The sequence below is a fragment of the Scyliorhinus torazame genome, chromosome 1, assembly GCF_047496885.1.
Source record: "Scyliorhinus torazame isolate Kashiwa2021f chromosome 1, sScyTor2.1, whole genome shotgun sequence".
In the NCBI taxonomy this organism is placed as follows: domain Eukaryota; kingdom Metazoa; phylum Chordata; class Chondrichthyes; order Carcharhiniformes; family Scyliorhinidae; genus Scyliorhinus; species Scyliorhinus torazame.
In genome coordinates this window covers 185,784,127-185,803,989 of record NC_092707.1, presented here as the reverse complement: position 1 = coordinate 185,803,989, position 19,863 = coordinate 185,784,127, and the positions used below count along the sequence as shown (strand labels likewise).

Below are 19,863 nucleotides of genomic sequence, written 5' to 3'. Positions count from 1 at the left end.
CGGTGTTTCGGCGTCGGGGTGCAGAGAATCCAGCCCCTAATATTCATTCCTTGCTTTTTGTCACACATTTCTCATGAAAAATCAAGTGACTCAGACATGAGCAATAGGACTCTTGTTAAGTTTAATTTTTACCTGTAACTTCTAGTGATGCTATAAAGCACCCCATGTAATTAGAAAACAACATCTCTGGCTCGCTCCATGCAACACCACAGAAGAGCAGACTAATATACCGAGAATAATCTTGAGTTAGGAACATTAATGACATGAAAATGAAAAGGACTGTTACTTTCAAAATAATTTTTACCTGCCATTGTACACTGATTCTTTACATTGACTTGTTTATTATGCGCTATTATAATCAGCATGCTTTCATGATCTAAATTTTAATCTGACCATTCTACCTGAATATAATGTTTGAAATGTATTTTTTGCATTTAATCATTAAAAAGCGAATTTCCTTTTAACTCTGGTTTCCTAATAAATAACTCAATAATCTGAGTGCATTTAGCTTATAAATATAATTAATTTTGGCACATTGGAAAAATTGAGGGTACAAATAACTATTATTGATAATAAATACATGTTTTAATGCTTTCATAAGTCATTGTTCCATGTGCACTTAAAACATTAGAGTTAACAAACTTAAAAATGAACAGGCTAACATGTAGGTACAGGGCTAGGCCATCTAACTCAGGGTTCTTCAGGGTAGTGTCCTAGGCCCAATCTTCTTCGGCTGTTTTATCAATGACCTTCCTTCCAACATAAGGTCAGATGTGGGGATGTTTGCTGATGAATGCACAATGTTCAACACCATTCATGACTCCTCAGACACTAAAGTAGTCCACGTGCAAATACAGAAAGACCTGGACAATATCCAGACTTGGGCTGACAAGTGGCAAGCAACAGCCAGACAATGACCATCTCCAAAAAGAGAGAATCAAACAATCATCCCTTGATATTCAATGGCATTACCATCACTGAATCCCCCACAATCAACATCCTGAGGGTTACCATTGACCACAAACTGAACTGAACTAGCCGCATAAACACTGTTACAAGAGCAGATCAGAGGCTAGGAATCCTGCAGTGAGTAACTCACCTCCTGATTCCCCAAAGCCTGTCCACAAGTCAGGAGTGTGATGGAATAGCCCCACTTGCCTGGATGAGTGAAGCTCCAACAACACTCTAAGCTTGACACCATCCAGTACAAAGCAGTCCAATTGATTGGCACCCCTGCCACAAACATTCACTCCCCCACCACCGATACACAGTAGCAACAGTGTGTACTATCTACAAGATGCACTGCAGGAACTCACCAAGGCTCCCTAAGCAGCACCTCCCAAACCCAAGACCACTACCATCTAGAAGGACAAGAGCAGCAGATACCTGGGAATCCCACCACCTGGAGGTTCCCCTCTGAGTAACTCACCAGCCTTACTTAGAAATATATCCTTTGCTGTCGCTGGGCCAAAATCCTGGAACTCCCTTCCTAACAGCACAGTGGGTGTACCTACACCACAAGGACTGCAGCGGTTCAAGAAGGCAGCTCACCACCACTTTTTCAAAGGCAATTAGGGATGGGCAACAAATGTTGGCCCAGCTAGCGAAGCCCGCATCCTCTAAAAAAATGAAGAAATAAAACCCTTCCAGCCTGTTCTGCTGTTCAGTGAGATTATCATAGAATGTACAGTGCAGAAGGAGGCCATTCGGCCCATCAAGTCTGCACAGGCTCTTGGAAAGAGCACCCAACCCAAGGTCAACACCTCCACCCTATCCCCATAACCCAGTAACCCAACCCAACACTAAGGGCAATTTTGGACACTAAGGGCAATTTATCATGGCCAATCCACCTAACCTGCACATCTTTGGACTGTGGGAGGAAACCGGAGCACCCGGAGGAAACCCACGCAGACATGGGGAGGATGTGCAGACTCTGCAAGACAGTGACCCAAGCCAGAATCGAACCCGGGACGCTGCAGCTGTGAAGCAATTGTGCTATCCACAATGCTACCGTGCTGCCCTTCATTGACAGGATCTTCCAGACCAGTCCATCGGCATGGTTTACCAATGCTGCCAAAGTCAATGGGGATGTTTGGCTGGCTTTCTGTATTTTCCGGTGTTATCCCGTGGTGGGGTGGGATAATCCTGGCCCATGGCTCATCTGTGACTTAACCTGACATCAACTCTTGGTCCTACATCCCATAATATGTCTTGCTTATCAATCTTAGATTTGAAATTAACCAGCGGTCTAGTATTAATGACCACATATAGAAAAGAGTTCTGAAATAATGCCACTCTTTGTGTGCAGAAGTGTTTCCTAATTTGAAAATTCAGGCTCTAATTTTCAGAAGATTCCTTCCTCGTTCCAGACTGCCCAACCACTGAAAACAGTTTCTCTCCATCTATCCTACCTGTTCCCCTAATACTTTGAAATTTGGATCAAACAGCCACTTAACCTTCTGATTTCTAGCAAATACAACAGTTTGTACAATCTCTCTTTGTAACGTAGCCCTTGGATTTCAGGTATCATTCTAGTCAATCCATGCTGCATTTCCTTCAAAACCGACTATTCTATCTAAGGTGTAGTGCCCAGAACTGCTCACATTTCTCCAGGTGTGGTTTACTCAGAGTTTTGTAAGAGTGAAATATAAGCTCCACACCCTTGTACTCTGGTCTTCTCGTTAGAAAAACTGGCATGCCATTAGCCCTTTTGATTATGGCATTTGAATGATCTGCCCCCAAGTCTCTTTGGATCTCTGCTGTTTCTAGATTTACATTATTTAATAAGTCTCATGTTGTAACCTTTACATGTCCGAGTGGATGACTTTCCATTTGTCTCCATTGAAATCTACTTCCCACAGTTTTTCCATTCACTTAATCTATTACATCCGTTTGTAATTTTGTGCTTCCATCCACACTGTTTATAATGCCATTTGTTTGTAGCATTGGCAAACTTGGTTATGTAATTTACTGTTCCATCATCTATGTATTTAATAAAAACAGTGAATAGTTGATGCTCTTGATAGAAAACAACTGGGGCGTCATTCTCCGAACCCCCAGAGGGTCAGAGAATAGCCGTTGGCCGCCGTGAATCCCACCCCCGCCGGTTGCCGAAGTCTCCGAAGGGAGAAAAGTCGGCGGGGCGTTAATGTCGCCGCTGCCGCGGAGAATGTCATGGGTCTGCGCAAGGCAGCCGATTTTCGGCCTGCCGATATTCTCCCTTCCGGATGGGCCGAAGTCCCGTCGACGTGATGACCGTTCACGTCGACGTAAATTAAACCTCCTTTTCATCGGCGTGACTCGGTGCTCCAGGCTCACGCCGACCAGCATGGAGGTGAGTGACAGCCTGGGGGGTTGGCTCTGGGCAGGCAATGGAGTGGCCGCAGTGTGTGTGTGTGTGCGGCGGGGGGGCGGGGGGGGGTGGTTAGAGTAGGCTGGGCCTCCGGGGGAGTGCCGGGAGGGGGTCCGGGGTGGAGGTTGGGTGGGGGGGGGTACGTGCCGGGGTGGAGGTTGGGGGGGGGGTCCGTGCTGGGGTGGAGGTTGGGGGGGGGTCCGTGCCGGGGTGGAGTTTGGGGGGGGGTCCGTGCTGGGGTGGAGGTTGCGGGGGGGGGGGGTCCGTGCCGGGGTGGAGGATGGGGGGGGGGTCCGTGCCGGGGTGGAGGTTGGGGGTTGGGGGGGGTCCGTGCTGGGGTGGAGGTTGGGGGGGGTCCGCGCTGGGGTGGAGGTTGGGGGGGGGGGGGGGGTTCGTGCCGGGGTGGAGGTTGGGGGGGGGGTCCGTGCTGGGGTGGAGGTTGGGGGGGGCTCCGTGCCGGGATGGAGGTTGGGGGGGGTCCGTGCTCGGGTGGAAGTTGGGGGGGGGTCCGTGCCGTGCCGGGGTGGAGGTTGGGGGTTGGGGGGGCGGTCCGTGCTGGGGTGGAGGTTGGGGGGGGGGGGTCCGTGCCGTGCCGGGGTGGAGGTTGGGGGTTGGGGAAGGGGGTCCGTGCCGGGGTGGAGGTTGGGGGGGGTCCGTGCCGTGCCGGGGTGGTGGTTGCGGGGGGTCCATGCCATGCCGGGGTGGAGGTTGGGGGGGGGGACCGTGCCGGGGTGGAGGTTGGGGGGGGAATCCGTGCTGGGGTGGAGGTTGGGGGGGGGGGGTCCGTGCCGGGGTGGAGGTTGGGGGGGGGTCCGTGCTGGGGTGGAGGTTGGGTGAGGTCCGTGCCGGGGTGGAGGTTGGGGGGGGGTCCGTGCCGTGCCGGGGTGGAGGTTGGGGGGGGTCCGTGCTGGGGTGGAGGTTGGGGGGGGGGTCCGTGCCGTGCCGGGGTGGAGGTTGGGGGGGGTCCGTGCTGGGGTGGAGGTTGGGGGGGGGGTCCGTGCCTGGGTGGAGGTTGGGGGGGGGTCCGTGCTGGGGTGGAGGTTGGGGGGGGGGTCTGTGCCGAGGAGGGGGATGGGAGGGCAAGTGACCCATGCGGCCCATGCCACCTGGCTGGGGGGAGGAGGGGATATGGGCAATGATGACATGTCGTCGTTCCTCTCCCCCCCACCAGGCCGTCATGTTTTCAGATCATCCAGCGATGTTGGCCGCCGTGGTGGCAGCCGCTCATGTCTACGTTGCCCTGGATGAGGAGGAGGAGGAGGAGCGTGCCAGAGAGGCGGCGCAGGCTGCCGCAGAGGGGCAGGCGGCAGCCGCCCAGGCTGGAGGGACACCTGACCGACAGGACGAGGAGGGGGAGGAGGACGTCACGGCCCCACGGAAACGGAGGCACCCGAAGGCGCCCCGTGTGCACCGGCCCCGGCAGTCATACCAGGACCTCACGGACCGGGAATGCAGGAGGAGACTCCGGATGAGCCGGGAAAACGTGGCACACATCTGCCACCTGCTGGCACACCTGTCACCGCGTGGCACTGGCGGGGGACACCCTCTCCCCGTGTCCCTCAAGGTTACGGTGGCCCTGAACTTTTATGCAACGGGGTCATTCCAGGCACCGAGTGGGGACCTGTCCGGCATATCGCAGACATCGGTGCACCGGTGCATCCGGGCAGTGACAGATGCCCTATATGCCATGGCGCACAGCTACATCCGCTTCCCCGTGGACCGGGCCAGCCAAGATGCCCGGGCCGTGGGCTTCTCTGCCGTGGCCGGGTTCCCCATGGTCCAGGGCGCGATCGATGGGATGCACGTCGCCGTGCGGCCACCTGCAGATAACAGGGCCGTGTTCACTAATAGGAAGGGGACCTATTCGATGAACGTACAGGTGGTCTGCGACCACCGCATGATGATCCTGCACGTCTGCGCCCGTCACCCAGGCAGTGTACACGACTCATTCGTGTTGTCGCGGCCATCCATCCCCGGCATGTACGAGGGTCGCCATCCCCGGCTGAGGGGCTGGTTGCTGGGCGACAGGGGCTACCCATTGCGATCGTGGCTGATGACGCCTATACGGAGGCCACGCAATGAGGCGGAGACCGCTACAATGATGCCCATGTAGTGACAAGGGGAGTGATCGAGAGGTGCTTTGGCGTGCTGAAGATGCGTTTCAGGTGCCTGGACCTCTCTGGGGGCGCCCTCCAGTATCGGTCAGATAGGGTCGGCCGCATCATTGTGGTGTGCTGCGTCCTGCACAACATAGCCCAGCAGAGGGGTGATGTGCCGCAGGCAGAGGAGGGCGGAGTGGAGGAGCAGCAGGAAGAGGCCCAGTCCTCCCCAGATGAGGGGGATGGGGGCAATGGTCAGGGCAGACGGGGTAGACACAGGCGGGTGGCTGTCCATCGTTACCGGCTGGCCCAGCGGGCACGGGACAGACTGATAGACGCCCGCTTAACTGACTAGATGGGCGTGGGAATCGGGTAGTATGGCCACAGACCGCACACCATGGCAACAGCCGACCACCCACACCCCCCACCCATCCACCCACCCAGCACCCTCACCCCCCTCCCCAACCCCACCCACCCCACCCGCATGGACACCACCCCCCCCCCCCCCGCCATTGCCGATCCACCTGCGGCACAACGGGCCGGGCTCACACAGTTGCGGGTGAACGCGTGTCTATCGCAGGCCATGGAGCATGATGACAACCCGCCCTGCGATGAGCTCCTGGCTCTACATCGTTGGACTACGTCTGACCCATGGCCACAGTACCACCATCCACCCGGACCATCCCTGCATGTGGCTGTGACACTGCAGCGCATGGTCCCGTCCTCTGCCCGGGGGATGTTGATGGCGGCCCAGGGGGAAGGGGACAGACTCACCTGGGGCTGAGGTAAGACCACCCCTCACACACACACTTGCGCTCAACGTACATGACACCCCCGCACACTTTGGACAGAGCACAAAGGCAGCTTCGGTAGGTGTAACATTGACTTTAATAACCAAAGGAGTTCATGCACGTGCCCTAGCCCCTAAAACTCATCTGTGCCCTAGCCCCTAAAACTCATCTGTGCCCTGAACCTGTGCCAACTTACTCAGTGTCTAATTGTTTGGCCTTACGGGCCCTTTGACTACGTCTACGTGGTTCCCCAGGCGGTACAGCAGAACTGGAGGTGGACTCCTGTGATTCCTGCCCTCTGACACTGGATCCCTTTGGCGGCCGTTTCTTGGGGCGTCCTGGCCTAGATGGGCCAGGCTGCGGCCCGGGCGACTGGGATGGCGAGCTGCCAGCCTGTCCTGCCCGTTGCCCACCCGATGCACCTGGGACGGAAAGGGGGGAGTCCGAGGTGTCGCGTTGTACCGGGACCTCCCCTACAGAGGGAGCCGGGACGGACCACACCACCTCCTCCTCCCTCGGGGTGCCCGATGGCCCCCAGGCCTCTACATGGGTGGGGGATGCGAACGGACTGGCCATCCGACGCCCCCCCGACATCTGGCGCTGCCAGTCCTGGAGGCCCGTGCTGGTATCGACAGGGGTCTGCAGGTTTGCAGCCATGGAGCCCAGGGGGTTGTCGAACCCTGTCTGTGACAGTGCGACGCCGGCTCGCACATGGCCACTGGCGCCGATGCCCTCAGCGATGGCCTGCAGAGACCGGGCCATGGCCTGCTGAGACTGGGCCATGGCCTGCAGAGACTGGGCTATGGCGTTGAGCGCCTCTGCAATCTGGCGCTGGCACTGGCTCATGGCCTCCTGTGAGAGGGCAGCCATTTCCTGGGCCACAGACGCCGCCTGCACGGAAGGCCCCAGGCCTCGCAAACCGTTCCCCATGTCTGACACCGTCGCACCCATTGCCTCCATCGCGGACGCCACCCGTGCGGTGTCGGCCTGCGTGGCACGCATGACCGGCACCACTCCCAGCTCCTGGACGCGGGTGGACTCCTCCACCTGCGACCGCAGCCGCCGCAAGCCGCCCGTCACCCTCTTCGCTCGTCTCCGGGTCGGTGGTTGCATCGGATCTATGTGTGGGTGTGGTAACTGCAGGAACCCGGGATCCATCTGGGCGGCAGATGTTCGCTTGGGCTGGGCTGCCCTCTGACCGCCCGGTCCCTCTGCTGCTCCTACCTCCACCTGCTGTACCGGGACGGCTGTGTTGTGCGCACCAGTGAGTGTACCAGACGCCTCATCACTAAAGTGCCCAACCGTGGTGAGTGTTTCTGCGATGGTGGAGGGTGTTGGTGACAGCAGTGGCGTTGTGTCGTGCTCTTCGTCCCACTCTGAGTCCATGGCACTTTGGGGTGGGGGTTCGTCTCCACCCATCTACTCTGAGTCACTGTCCGGTATTTCGTCTTCCTGGGTAGTGCTGTCCTGGGTAGTGGTGTACTGGGTAGTGGTGTCCTGGGTAGTGGTGTCCTGGCTCGGATGTGACGGGGGCCTATGGCTGCCCCCCTCGTCGCTGGGTGGTCGCTCCCGCACGTGACGGGGGTGTCGTCTCCCTGTTGCTCCAGGTCTCTCCGTCTCCCGTGGTGTGCGAGGGGCATCCTGCGGGCGTCGCATGCTGGAGGGTCCGGGTCTCTCCGTCTCCCGTGGTCTCCGAGGGGCATCCTGCGGGCGTCGCATGCTGGAGGGTCCGGGTCTCTCCGTCTCCCGTGGTCTCCGAGGGGCATCCTGCGGGCGTCGCATGCTGGAGGGTGCGGGTCTCTCCGTCTCCTGTGGTCTCCGAGGGGCATCCTGCGGGCGTCGCATGCTGGAGGGTGCGGGTCTCTCCGTCTCCTGTGGTCTCCGAGGGGCATCCTGCGGGCGTCGCATGCTGGAGGGTGCGGGTCTCTCCGTCTCCTGTGGTCTCCGAGGGGCATCCTGCGGGCGTCGCATGCTGGAGGGTGCGGGTCTCTCCGTCCCCTGTGGTCTCCGAGGGGCATCCTGCGGGCGTCGCATGCTGGAGGGTGCGGGTCTCTCCGTCTCCTGTGGTCTCCGAGGGTCATCCTGCGGGCGGTCTGCATCTGCGGGGATGGGTGCCTGGTCGTTTGGTCCTGCGATACACAATGAAGCATGCATGGTTAGACATCAGGCAGTGATCAGGTGATACGGGGAGGGGGATATAGGGGAGGGGGGATATGGGGACGGGCTGTCGGTGACTCACTTGCTAGTACGCCCCCGACCTCTGCATCAGCAACCTCCCGGTCCTCAGGTCCGCCAGCCAGTTCCAGGGCCCTTTCCTCGTGTACGGTCAGTGGCCTCTCATCAGCGGGCCCTCCTCCAGTCCTCACATGCTCCCTATTGTTGTGTGCGCGCTTCTCCTGTGGGTGGGGGGGCAGGGATAAAAGGCAACAGTGTTAGGCAGGTATATGAATGCACGCCATCGGTTGCGCGTGTATTGCAGAGGTTAAGGTTAGGGCTGGATTCACTTGGGGATATGGGGGAGGGGGGGATATGGGGGATATGAGGGAGGGGGGATATGGGGGTGGGGTGATATGGGGGAGGGGGGATATGGGGGTGGATGTGGGGGAGGGGGGATATGGGGAGGGGGGATATGGGGTAGGGGGGATATGGGGGAGGGGGGATATGGGGGAGGGGGGATATGGGGGAGGGGGGATATGGGGGATATGGGGGAGGGGGAATATGGGGGATATGGGGAGGGGGGATATGGGGAGGGGGGGATATGGGGGAGGGGGGATATGGGGGAGCGGGGATATGGGGGATATGGGGGAGGGGGGATATGGGGGAGGGGGGATATGGGGGAGGGGGGATATGGGGAATATGGGGGAGGGGGGATATGGGGGAGGGGGGATATGGGGAGGGGGGATATGGGGGAGGCTCACCCTGCCTGCTCTGACGAGGTTGTTCACCTTCTTGTGGCACTGGGTGCCTGTCCGTGGTGTCAGGGCCACAGCGGTGACGGCCTCTGCCACTTCCCTCCACAGACGCCGGCTGTGGCGTGGGGCAACTCTGCGGCCGTGCCCGGGATACAGGGCGTCCCTCCTCTGCTCCACCGCATCCAGGAGCGCCTCCACATCGCGTGACTCGAACCTCGGGGCTGAGCGACGGCCAGCCATCCAGTCGGGTGTTGCGGTCGGGTGTTCCGGTCGGGTGGGGGGGAACAGCGCGGCCTTATGAGCCGTCACGCCGTGCAGCGCGTATGACGCTGCACGGCGTGAATCACTGCGCAAGCGCGGATCCCGTTACGTCGCTGCTAGCCCATTTCGGGCCGGAGACTATCGACCCATTTTTCCGACGTGATGCAAGTCGGATTTGCGCCGTTTTTTGCGCCGATCGGCGGACTTTCCGCCGATAACGGAGAATTCCGCCCCTGGTATCATCCTGCTAATTAGAGTACTGATGCATTATACCTACTCTCTGTTCCCTGCTATTCAACCAATTTCCAAACCAGGTCAATAAATTATCTCCAATTCCATGAGCTCCAGCATTAGTTGTTCACAGTTTTTTATAAGGCACTTCATCGAATACCTGCAGGAGGTCCATATAAATATCATAAAGGCTGGGATTCTCCAAGCCCGCGCCGGGTCAGAGAATTGCGTTGATGCCGAAAATTCCCCCACGCAGCTCCGACGGCGGAACACGATTCTCCGGCGAACAGGGAATCGGCGCCATTCGCGCGCGTGCGGCCGACGCGGTGCCGGTCGGGGGACGTTGAAAGAGGCCCCCGCGACGATTCCCTGCGGTCGACCGCTGAGTTTCCGCCGGCGTGCTTCACATATGGGGCGGGATTCTCCGACCCTCCGCCGGGTCGGACAATCGCCGGGGTCTGGCGGGAATCTCACCCCCGCCGGTTGCCGAATTCTCCGGCAGCGGATATTCGGCAGGGGCGGGAATCGTGCCGCGCTGGTTGGCGGGCCCCCCCCGGCGATTCTCCAGCCCGCGATGGGCCGAAGTCCCGCCGCTGTCAACCCACGGCAGCCGGCGTGGATTGAACCTCCTTTGGGACGGCGGGACACGGCGGCGCGGGCGGGCTCCGGGGTCCTGGGGGGGGGGGGCAGGGCGATCTGGCCCCGGGGGGTGCCCCCACGGTGGCCTGGCCCACGATCGGGGCCCACCGATCCGCGGGCGGGCCTGTGCCGTGGGGGCACTCTTTTCCTTCCGCCTTCGCCATGGTCTCTCACGGGGATGCCGTGAGCAGCCGCAGACGCTCCTGCGCATGCGCCGCCCGGCAAAGTCAGCTGGCGGGGCACCAAAGGCCTTTCCCGCCAGCTGGCGGGGCGGAAATCAGTCCGGCGCGGGCCTAGCCCCTCAAGGTGAGGGCTCGGACGCTCAAGATGCGGAGACATCCGCACCTTTGGGGCGGCGCGATGCCGGACTGATTCGCGCCGTTTTTGGCGCCGGTCGGCGGACATCGCGCCGATATCGGAGAATCCCGCCCATGGTACCACCCGGCGGGAGCTCGGACCCGCGGCCGCGGTGGCTGTCCTGGTGGGGGCGTGGGGGGATCAGACTCCGGGGGGCCTCCACGATGGCCAAGCCCATGATCGTTGTCTACCAATCGGCGGGCGCGCGCGATCTGGGGGGGGGGCTTACCTTCTTCCGCGCGGGCCCACTATGTCGCTGCACCATGTTGCGTGGCAGTGCAGGACCGCATATCGGCGTCAGAGCTGCGTGGAGAACTCCGGCGCCGTGCTGTCCCCCTGTGGGCCACTGAATCGCTGGGCCAAGAGGCCCATTGATGTCGGAGAATCCCGACCATAATTCCCCTATCCACTAATTTATAGCTGCCTCTTCAAAAATTCAATCTGATTCATCAGGAATGATATAACTTTTACAAAACTAAGCTGGCTCTCTCTGATCAGCTGATACGTTTCAAGGTGTTCAGCCACCTTGGGCGTCATTCTCCGACCCCTCGCCGGGTTGGAGAATCGCCGGGGACTGCCGTGAATCCCGCCCCCGCCGGTTGCCGAAGTCTCCGGTACCGGATATTCGGCGGGGGCGGGAATCCACTGCGCATGCGCGGGAAACTGTCAGCGGCCGCTGACGCTCCCGCGCATGCGCCGCCCGGGCATGTCATTTCTGCCAGCTGGCGGGGCAACAAAGGCCGTTTCCGCCAGCTGCGGGGCGGAAATCCTTCCGGCGTCGGCCTAGCCCCTCAATGTTGGGGCTCGGCCCCCAAAGATGCGGAGCATTCCGCACCTTTGGGGCGGCGCGATGCCCGTCTGATTGGCGCCGTTGTGGGGGCCAGTCGGCGGACATCGCGCCGTTTGGGGAGAATTCCGCCCCATGTGTCCCACGCCGTCAGAAATTCAGCCAGTCGGGGGTGGAGAATCGGGGGGGGGGGGGGGGGGGTGGGACTCGGGCAATTCTCCAAGTACTCTGCTTTGGAGGAGGCGGAGCATCACGAAAGCGCCGCCACCCCCGATTCTGTCCGAAAATGTGATTTTCCGGCCGTTCGCCGAACGTGATTACGCCGTTGGCAACCGGAGAATCCAGCCCGCAATTCCTGAATTAAGAGAATTTGGAAAACTAGAGGAATTGGCGATATTCTAACCTACTTCCTTTAAACCCTGAGATGGAAACTGGTGCTGGGGGTTTTTACCTTTTCATTACTATTTTCTTCATAGTGTTATTTTGCTTACATTAATTTTAGTGAATCCCTGTCCTTGAATCTCTGATGTAACACCTTTATTGAAATAGGAAACAGAAGAAATGATGTTGATATTGTAAGGTTGTGTAGTCCCTGATAGTCTACTTCAGACGTTATAGTGCCAACTTTCTCCATTTACTATCTTTTGACACACACCATGTTGTGGGCAAGTGCAATTCATTGGGACAATGGAGAAGCATCGGACTTTAAACAAAGGAGTGACTTTTCCATGAGGCCTTTTCATGTTAAAGCTTTGGGATTGTACATGTGTCATGCACAGCCATACATGAACAGTTTCATTTTGGTTACCAAGCCAACGGGAAAGTTTGCAGAGCTGAGTGAACACTGCCACTTAAAGTTGTACCCAAAGTGTCTTCTTTTTAAAAATAATGTGGATTCGTATTAACACCTTCTTATGAATCTTACTCATTGTGTGCATTGATGTCTCGAACAATTCCTTAATTCTTCATGCATTGCTGATGTTTGCTGAAGCTTTCTCTGTGCCTTGAGGAGAAATATATCCCAAGGAATGGAAAAGAGAGTCGCCATAAAGTCTGGTAAATATAACCTCGGAAGATTGGTGGCAGTGTTTCTGGAGCTGCAAAACAATGGTAATGTTCTGGAAGTACAGCAGCCTGGGGAACATTACAATGCCTTAGAGGTGGGAAAAGTAACAATTGGATGTAATGAGTGTTCACAGACCACTGTATTGTGGTTCAATTTAAATAGTCAGAAAGTACTCGAATGGGGATTTATTAATGCATAATGTGTTGCCAGTCAAAGAGAAGTCTCCACCACCCTATATTAGATCGGGTTATTGTTGCATTTTATGACATTTTTGAAATAGTTTTCTGCTTTATTTTCCAGCACCATGTGGAGGCCAATACTCTGTATCAGAAGGTGTGATTTTATCTCCAAACTACCCAAAGAACTACACTGGTGGACAGACATGTTTATATTCGATTATTGTGCCTAAGGACTATGGTATGGATGTCTCTCATTGAAACAACCTTACCAGAATTAAATGATTCCTGATCATCGATACAAGCACACATTTTCATTGCACGGTTCCCATTCTATATTATTATAAAGGTGACCTGCTAAGAGGTTGCAATTTCAATGCAGTATTTCTGTTTTTGTATGTTACTCAGCAATTATTCCCAATTCCTCTTTCCCTATCCATTATTATTTGTTAAATTAGCTTTGTGTTTGTAAAAGACTCATCAGTCGCACAGTGGGTCATGTTGTAATCACATTATCTGTGTCCTTCAAAATTATTACTTTTTCCTTTTCTCAGTCCTTGCACAGACGTGGGGTTCATTGGAGCATTGTTGAGGACTGTCAATAGAATTTATTTATTTATTTTTGTTTGTTCTGTTGATGGGTATTCTAAACCAATCTGATTAGAAAGTAATTCTGAGAGGCCTGAAAGTTTGAATTTTAATCTGTCGGCATCTCTTTGCTAAATGAATGTTTTGTCTTTTCCTCTTGTGCAGTGGTATTTGGCCAGTTTACATATTTTCAAACAGCTCTGAATGATGTCGTGGAAGTGCATGATGGCCCAACCCAACATTCGCGGCTCCTCAGCTCACTCTCTGGCTCCCATACAGGTAATTCCATATCACTAGCTTCTAAATCACATACAAACAAAATTATTTTTGGAGTACAGTTGAAAGCTATTCTATATTCCACTAATTCAAGGGCTTAAAGTGGAAAATGAAAAGAGAGTGCATTACGGAGCTCTTAACAAGCCCTATGCAATGAAATATTGTTCCCCTACATTTTGATTCCGCCAGTGCAGAGTAAGTGACTGGTGCAGCATCTGTACAATGAGATGCAACACTATTATCATTGAGTATACTCAAGGCAAAGAGAGATAGATTTTTGGTCTTGCAGAGAATGCAGTGTGAGGAGCGAGCAGTAAAGTGGAGTTAAGGCAGAAGAGAAGCCATGATCACATTGAATGGTGGGATAGGCTCAAGGGACCATGTGATCGACTCCTGCTTCTATTTCTCATCTGTGATTTCTGTGAGCAAATCTTGTCAAAGCACAGTTATTCTGATCCAACTAATTGTTCAATTAGAGGGCCACATTGCTGATATGGACAGGAATACAATGTAAAGGGGTGAAAGCAATTTCAAAAATACATTTAAATGGTTCATACAGAAAGTGAGCATTCCAAAAGGATCTGATTTTACTGGTTCTATCAGCATAAGCAATGCTTCTAAAGTTCACACATTCAAGAATTAAATCTGAGTCTCTTGTGAGCTAGAATTTCAGAAAAGATTTGAGCTTAGACAAGTATTTTAACTCCCTGAAGCTGACCTCCTTTGTGCTCTGTTTCTGCATAGTGTACAGTCCCGGCCTTCAGAGCAGCATGCTTTTGTCACATTCAGTCCATTGTAACCTTGTTTTCTGTTCATTGCACATTGCCCAATCTGAAACTGGAGAATTAATTACATCTACCTAAGACCTGAATGCCAAACCAAATAATCATGCACAGATACGGGCAAATAAAGGATTCACTATGGCCTTTAAAAGGCGCCTGGATAAGTCACATGCAGTTATGTTGAAACTAGTTTTAACTAGTTGATAACCTTTTTCATGTTTAGCTCATCCACTGCCCATAAATTCAGATTGCCCGACATCCAGCCCTTGACGAGCATACATTTCCTCCAATTGACCATTGGAGCTGACCATTTTTTGCAGGGGCTGAGCTGGCCCAACATTGGCTGGCGGCAGGGTATTTTGGTCCCACTGCTGTCAACGGGGTTTCCCGTTGTTGGCACCCTCCTACACCAGGGAACCCATGGCAGGGATCACCGTCAGCAAGGCTGGAAGATCCCGCCAGAGGGGAGGGCTGGAAAATCCCACGCATTGTCTTCAGCCCCTACCACAAACTCTGTTTTATCCCTCTCCCTGACAAATGTTTGAGGCTGAGCCAGACCGTTCACAAACTTGGTGACCGTCCAGCCACACGACCTCCGCATCAGCCAGACAAATTGCTTCCACTCCATAACGTTGGTGACTCTATCTCTACTCTATACATCTGTTGAAACCCTCAACCATGCCATTGTTACTTATAGACTTGACTATCAATGATTGTCCAACCTCCCATCCTTCACAAACCTGAGGTCATCCAAAATTCTGCTGCCCATGTCTTAACTTGCAGCAGGTCCAATGCACCCATCCACCCATCACCCCTATGCTCGTTGGTATTAATACATTAACTCTCCTTTCAGCAGTGCCACCATTTTAAAATTCTTCTTGTTTTAAAATCCTTGTATGGCCTCGCTATCTCTGTAACTTCCTTCAGCCATACAATGCTCTGGGATCACTGTGCTTCTCAATTCTGACCTCTTCCGCATCCCCTATTTTAATCACTTCACCATTGGTGGCCATACTTTCTACTAAAGCTCTGAGCTAAGGAATTCCCTCAGTAAACTGGGGCGAGATTATCCGACCCCCCGCCAGGTTGGAGAATCGCCGGGGGCTGGCGTGAATCCCGACCCCGCCGGTTGCCGAATTCTCCGGCACCGGAGATACGGCGGGGGCGGGAATCGCGCCGCGCCGGTTGTCGGGCCCCCCCCCCCTGGCGATTTTCTGGCCCGGAAGGGCCGAAGTCCCACTGCTGGAATGCCTGTCCCGCCGGCGTGGATTAAACCACCTCTCTTACCGGCGGGACAAGGCGGCGCGGGCGGGCTCCAGGGTCCTGGGGGGAAAGCGGGGCGATCTGGCCCCGGGGGGTGCCCCCACGGTGGCCTGGCCCGCGATCGGGGCCCACCGATCCGCGGGCGGGCCTGTGCCGTGGGGGCACTCTTTTCCTTCCGCCTTCGCCACGGTCTCCACCATGGTGGAGGCAGGATAGACCCCCTCCACTGCGCATGCACGAGGATGCCGTGAGCGGCCGCTGACGCTCCCGCGCATGCGCCGCCCGGCAATGTCATTTCCGCACCAGCTGGCGGGGCACGAAAGGCCTTTCCCGCCAGCTGGCGGGGCGGAAATCAGTCCGGCGTGGGCCTAGCCCCTCAAGGTGAGGGCTCGGCTCCCCAAGATGAGGAGGATTCCGCACCTTTGGGGCGGCGCGATGCCCGACTGATTTCCGCCGTTTTTGACGCCGGTTGGCGGACATCGCGCCGATACCGGAGAATTTCGCCCCTGGTCTTTAATTCAATCTATGTTCTAAGAATAAATATCAGTGCACTGAGGTACAGGAAGCAAATTCACGATCCACTGAGACCATAAAAGTAGGAGTAGAAGTAGGCCATTCAGCTATTTGTCCAAATTATAACTTATCCAAGTTATTTGACATGTTGGACCCAAATTCAGCAATACATATAAATAGGTCATTCCAATCAAGTCCTTTCTGTCAACCTTTAAACAAGGAAATCTGGCTCAACTGAATACATCTGCTAACCTAGAAAACTGGCAAAAGCTGACCAACAGCTTCACAAAGCCTGACATGATTCCAAAATGCCATTTGCTTTAAAAATCAATGCAAATGTGAAGATTCGGCGTCAGAGTAAGTCCAAAGATGTGCAGGTTAGGCGATTGACCATGCTAAATTGCCCCTTAGTGTCCATAAAGGTGTTATTGGCTTACGGGGATAGATATGTGTGTGGACCCTCTTTCAGAGGGTTGATGCAGACTCGATGGGTCAAATGGCCTCCTTCTGCACCGTTGGGATTCTATGGGTTCAGTGGAACACCAGCTTGCCGTGGCCGAGGCTGCACGTTTTTTCAGACACTTTTATATCAGTACACGGAATCACAGTTTGCAGCAGATTTTAAAAAGTAACTGAATAGGAATGTGAGAGCTGAAGGCCTGAGATCTATTCTCCCATGTCTGCCCCCACTTTTCTTCGAGCAATTTGGCTATCTAACTTGTTGTATGTATTGGCATTTTGGAGCCGAGCCTAATTTGAAGTGTTAAACTGTTTGTGATATTTTATTTAACACATCGTTATTCCAATCCCACGTGTCAGTTTACTTACCAGGCCCGATTAATTCTACAAAGGCAATGGCCAGGATTGACAAAGTAAAGCCAGTTGATGCATGTCCAACATTGAACTCCTTCATTTAGTTCCAAATTGCAGTTACAGCACTATTTTGGAAACTAAAGACCCAGGCTGGACATGTCCCAGCAAGTTCATTAGAAAATTAAAAGGAGATGTTCATTTTATTTGTTTTTTGACTCAAAATTGGAAACAATGAATGAAGGGAGAATTGGGGTGGGATTCTCCGCCCCGCCACATTTCTGCCCCGACCGGCCGGCGGGATTCTCTGTTCCGCCGGCCGGTCAATGGGGTTTCCCATTGTGGGGCGGCCCCACGCCGTCAGGAATCCCCTGAGCGCCGGCATAACGGAGAATCACCCCGGCGGAGAATCCCAGCCTTGATTTAAATTCTGTCCTCACAAGGTTTCAGTCCCAACTTGTAAATAATCTTATTGGTTGATACCGACATCAAATGAAAAACGTTGACTTTTCCAAAGGAAAGAGATAAGGGATGTAATCCAACAGCCATGCTGCGCCGGAAAAGCTGCTCCTCCACCGCAGCATGACCAATGAAAGCCAGGAGATTCCACTCTCAGGTTCCACCCAGCTCTCCACACCTCGCAAAATTCAACGTGATCTCGCCAGATGTTGCAAGGGAAATCACTTTTTGGAAGATCTGTATATTCAAGTGAAGCAGTAAACCTCAATCTAATGTGCAGATTCCCGAGGTACCTGAAGCTTTGGGATTCAATCCTGTCACCTCACAGACCTCGGGTGAGCGCCGTTCAGCACTGGTCCCCACAAACAGGGACCAGACGGAACGGCACATGTGGGAGTCACCCAGGGGGTCGATTTGGGCAGGGTGGTACCCTGGCACTGCTGGTGTCACCTGGGCAACCTGGAAGTGCCACCTCAGCACCCTGGCACTGCCATCTGAGTGTCAGCCTGGCACTGGTAAGGTGCCCAGGTGGCACTGCCAGCTGGCATGGGCACTGCCAGGGTGCCATGTTGGCATTTTGTGCGTGCATGTGATTGGGTCAGGGTGCTCGGCGTGGCTTGGGCGGGGACCCTCTCATAGTGTGTTGGGGGGAGGTTGGAGACAGTTTCGAAGGCCTCGGCGATCGGGACGCCATTTTAAAATGTACAAAACGTGGCTATTTGTGCAGCCTCAGCTGCGTGTTTTCTGTTCAGACCCCTTATACAATGTGAATTGCAGTACGAGCGCTGGGAAACACACAACTAAACACGCTCGCTGGGGAACTTTGTTCCCTTTTTGGAGAATCGCGCCGAAGGGGCGGGAGTTTGCCATTTTCCTGCACAGTGTGAACTCAGCAGGAAAAGATGTGGAAATAGGAGGCGGCTCCCTCTGAATGAGCCGGCCCCGTCATCAACAGCGGCTCTCAAGAATGCCCTGATGTTAAAAATAGAAGAAACATTGACCCCACAGAAATGGGCACACTCCCATCATCTCTGAACCCTCAACCCCATCATGGAAACCCCCCAATCACCACCACGGAGTCCCCTGCATTCCCCCTCCCGCAACCATCATGGACACCCCCGCCCCCATACCATGGAACTCCCAGTACCTCCCCCATGGCACTCCCTTCAGTGCCGGGCACTGTCTGGGCATGACCATTTTCCCCCTGGGGGCAATGCTTAACTGTGTTTAACACGGTGGGTTCTAATTTGCGAGTTCCCTGTTTAGCATTACCTGTTGTAAATGGTGCTGTCTTGATATCACATTGATGGGGATAGGGGGGAGTGGGAATTCCCAATGTGAGGGATGATACAATGGGGAGGCCCACTAATTATATGGCAATATATGATAATGGGGGCCCCATCATTGCATGTCAGGAACACCATTCCGTCATTGGTGGGGACAATCAAGTGGGGAAATCCCACCAGTGTGAAAGCTGTTTTGGGAATCCCCTCAATTTTTCACCCCATCACCATTCCCGCCAATGGGGGGGGGGGGGGAGGAATCTCCCTCCAAGGTGAACGGTTGGCACCCATCTATAAATAAGACATTTTGTCCATTTCCTCCAGGTCTAGTAGAAACACTTGGCTACCATTTTGAAACTCTGTAGTCTTTACAGCCATAATATTACTGGGTCTCAAAGCCTTTACACTTTTTCTGGGCTGGGAGTATCAGATGTTTTCTTTGATATAAAATGTGGAAAAATGTTTAGATTTTTTGTATTGACGAACGTAATCTGGATGAATGCAAATTCACAAAAAGTTTCCAAAACCGACTTGCCCTTTTTCTAGATATTAAAAAGGTATGGGGATACTGCGGGAAAATAATGCTGAGGTAAAAGATGAGCTGTGATCTAGTTAAATGGTGGAGCAGACTTGAGGGGTCGAATAGTCTACTACACTTATTTCCCATGTTCCTTCAAATTATTGATAAACTCTAAATGAGTTCTCCCATTAATCTCAAAGATCAATTTTATTTATGAACAATTGCTAAAATCAAGGATGTCAAAGGAAAAGATCAAGAAAAATGCAAGAATTGGTGGTTCTGTCCAATTGGAGTGTCATTATTAACCAGGCCTGGAGCTGGATTGGATTTCCAGGCTGCCAGCATTGCTTTCAAAAAGACATTGCCAGCATCAAGCAAGTTATTGACAGTGAGGGGGAGAACCAAAATGAATGAGAGAGTTGTAAAAGCAGGATAAAAATTACGCACATCAGAAGCAAGCTTCTACATTTTATGAATTTGATTGGCTTAAGACCAATCGATCGAAACACCATGGCAAGTTTTCGGCAATGATAACACATCAGGAACAACATGTTATCATTGCAGAAATGTTGAACCCTGTTGGATTACTGGCAGATTTTTACATGGTACAGTGAAATTCTGTCCCTATATAAACCAAGGAAGAATAGTAAAGGGTTCCGTGGGCAGGATTCTCCGTTGGCTGACGGTGAAATCGCGTA

General features: G+C 54.0%; 1 protein-coding gene across 1 annotated transcript in view; it reads left to right on the top strand.

The window, feature by feature from the left end:
• The window catches only part of csmd2 (CUB and Sushi multiple domains 2), a 995,459-nt gene that overhangs the window by 614,098 nt on the left and 361,498 nt on the right, over window positions 1-19,863 (top strand). Inside the window, exons 27-28 of the mRNA XM_072502405.1 lie at window positions 12,796-12,912; window positions 13,425-13,538. Coding sequence (XP_072358506.1) covers window positions 12,796-12,912; window positions 13,425-13,538 — 231 coding nt within the window. The remainder of the gene's footprint in view (window positions 1-12,795; window positions 12,913-13,424; window positions 13,539-19,863) is intronic.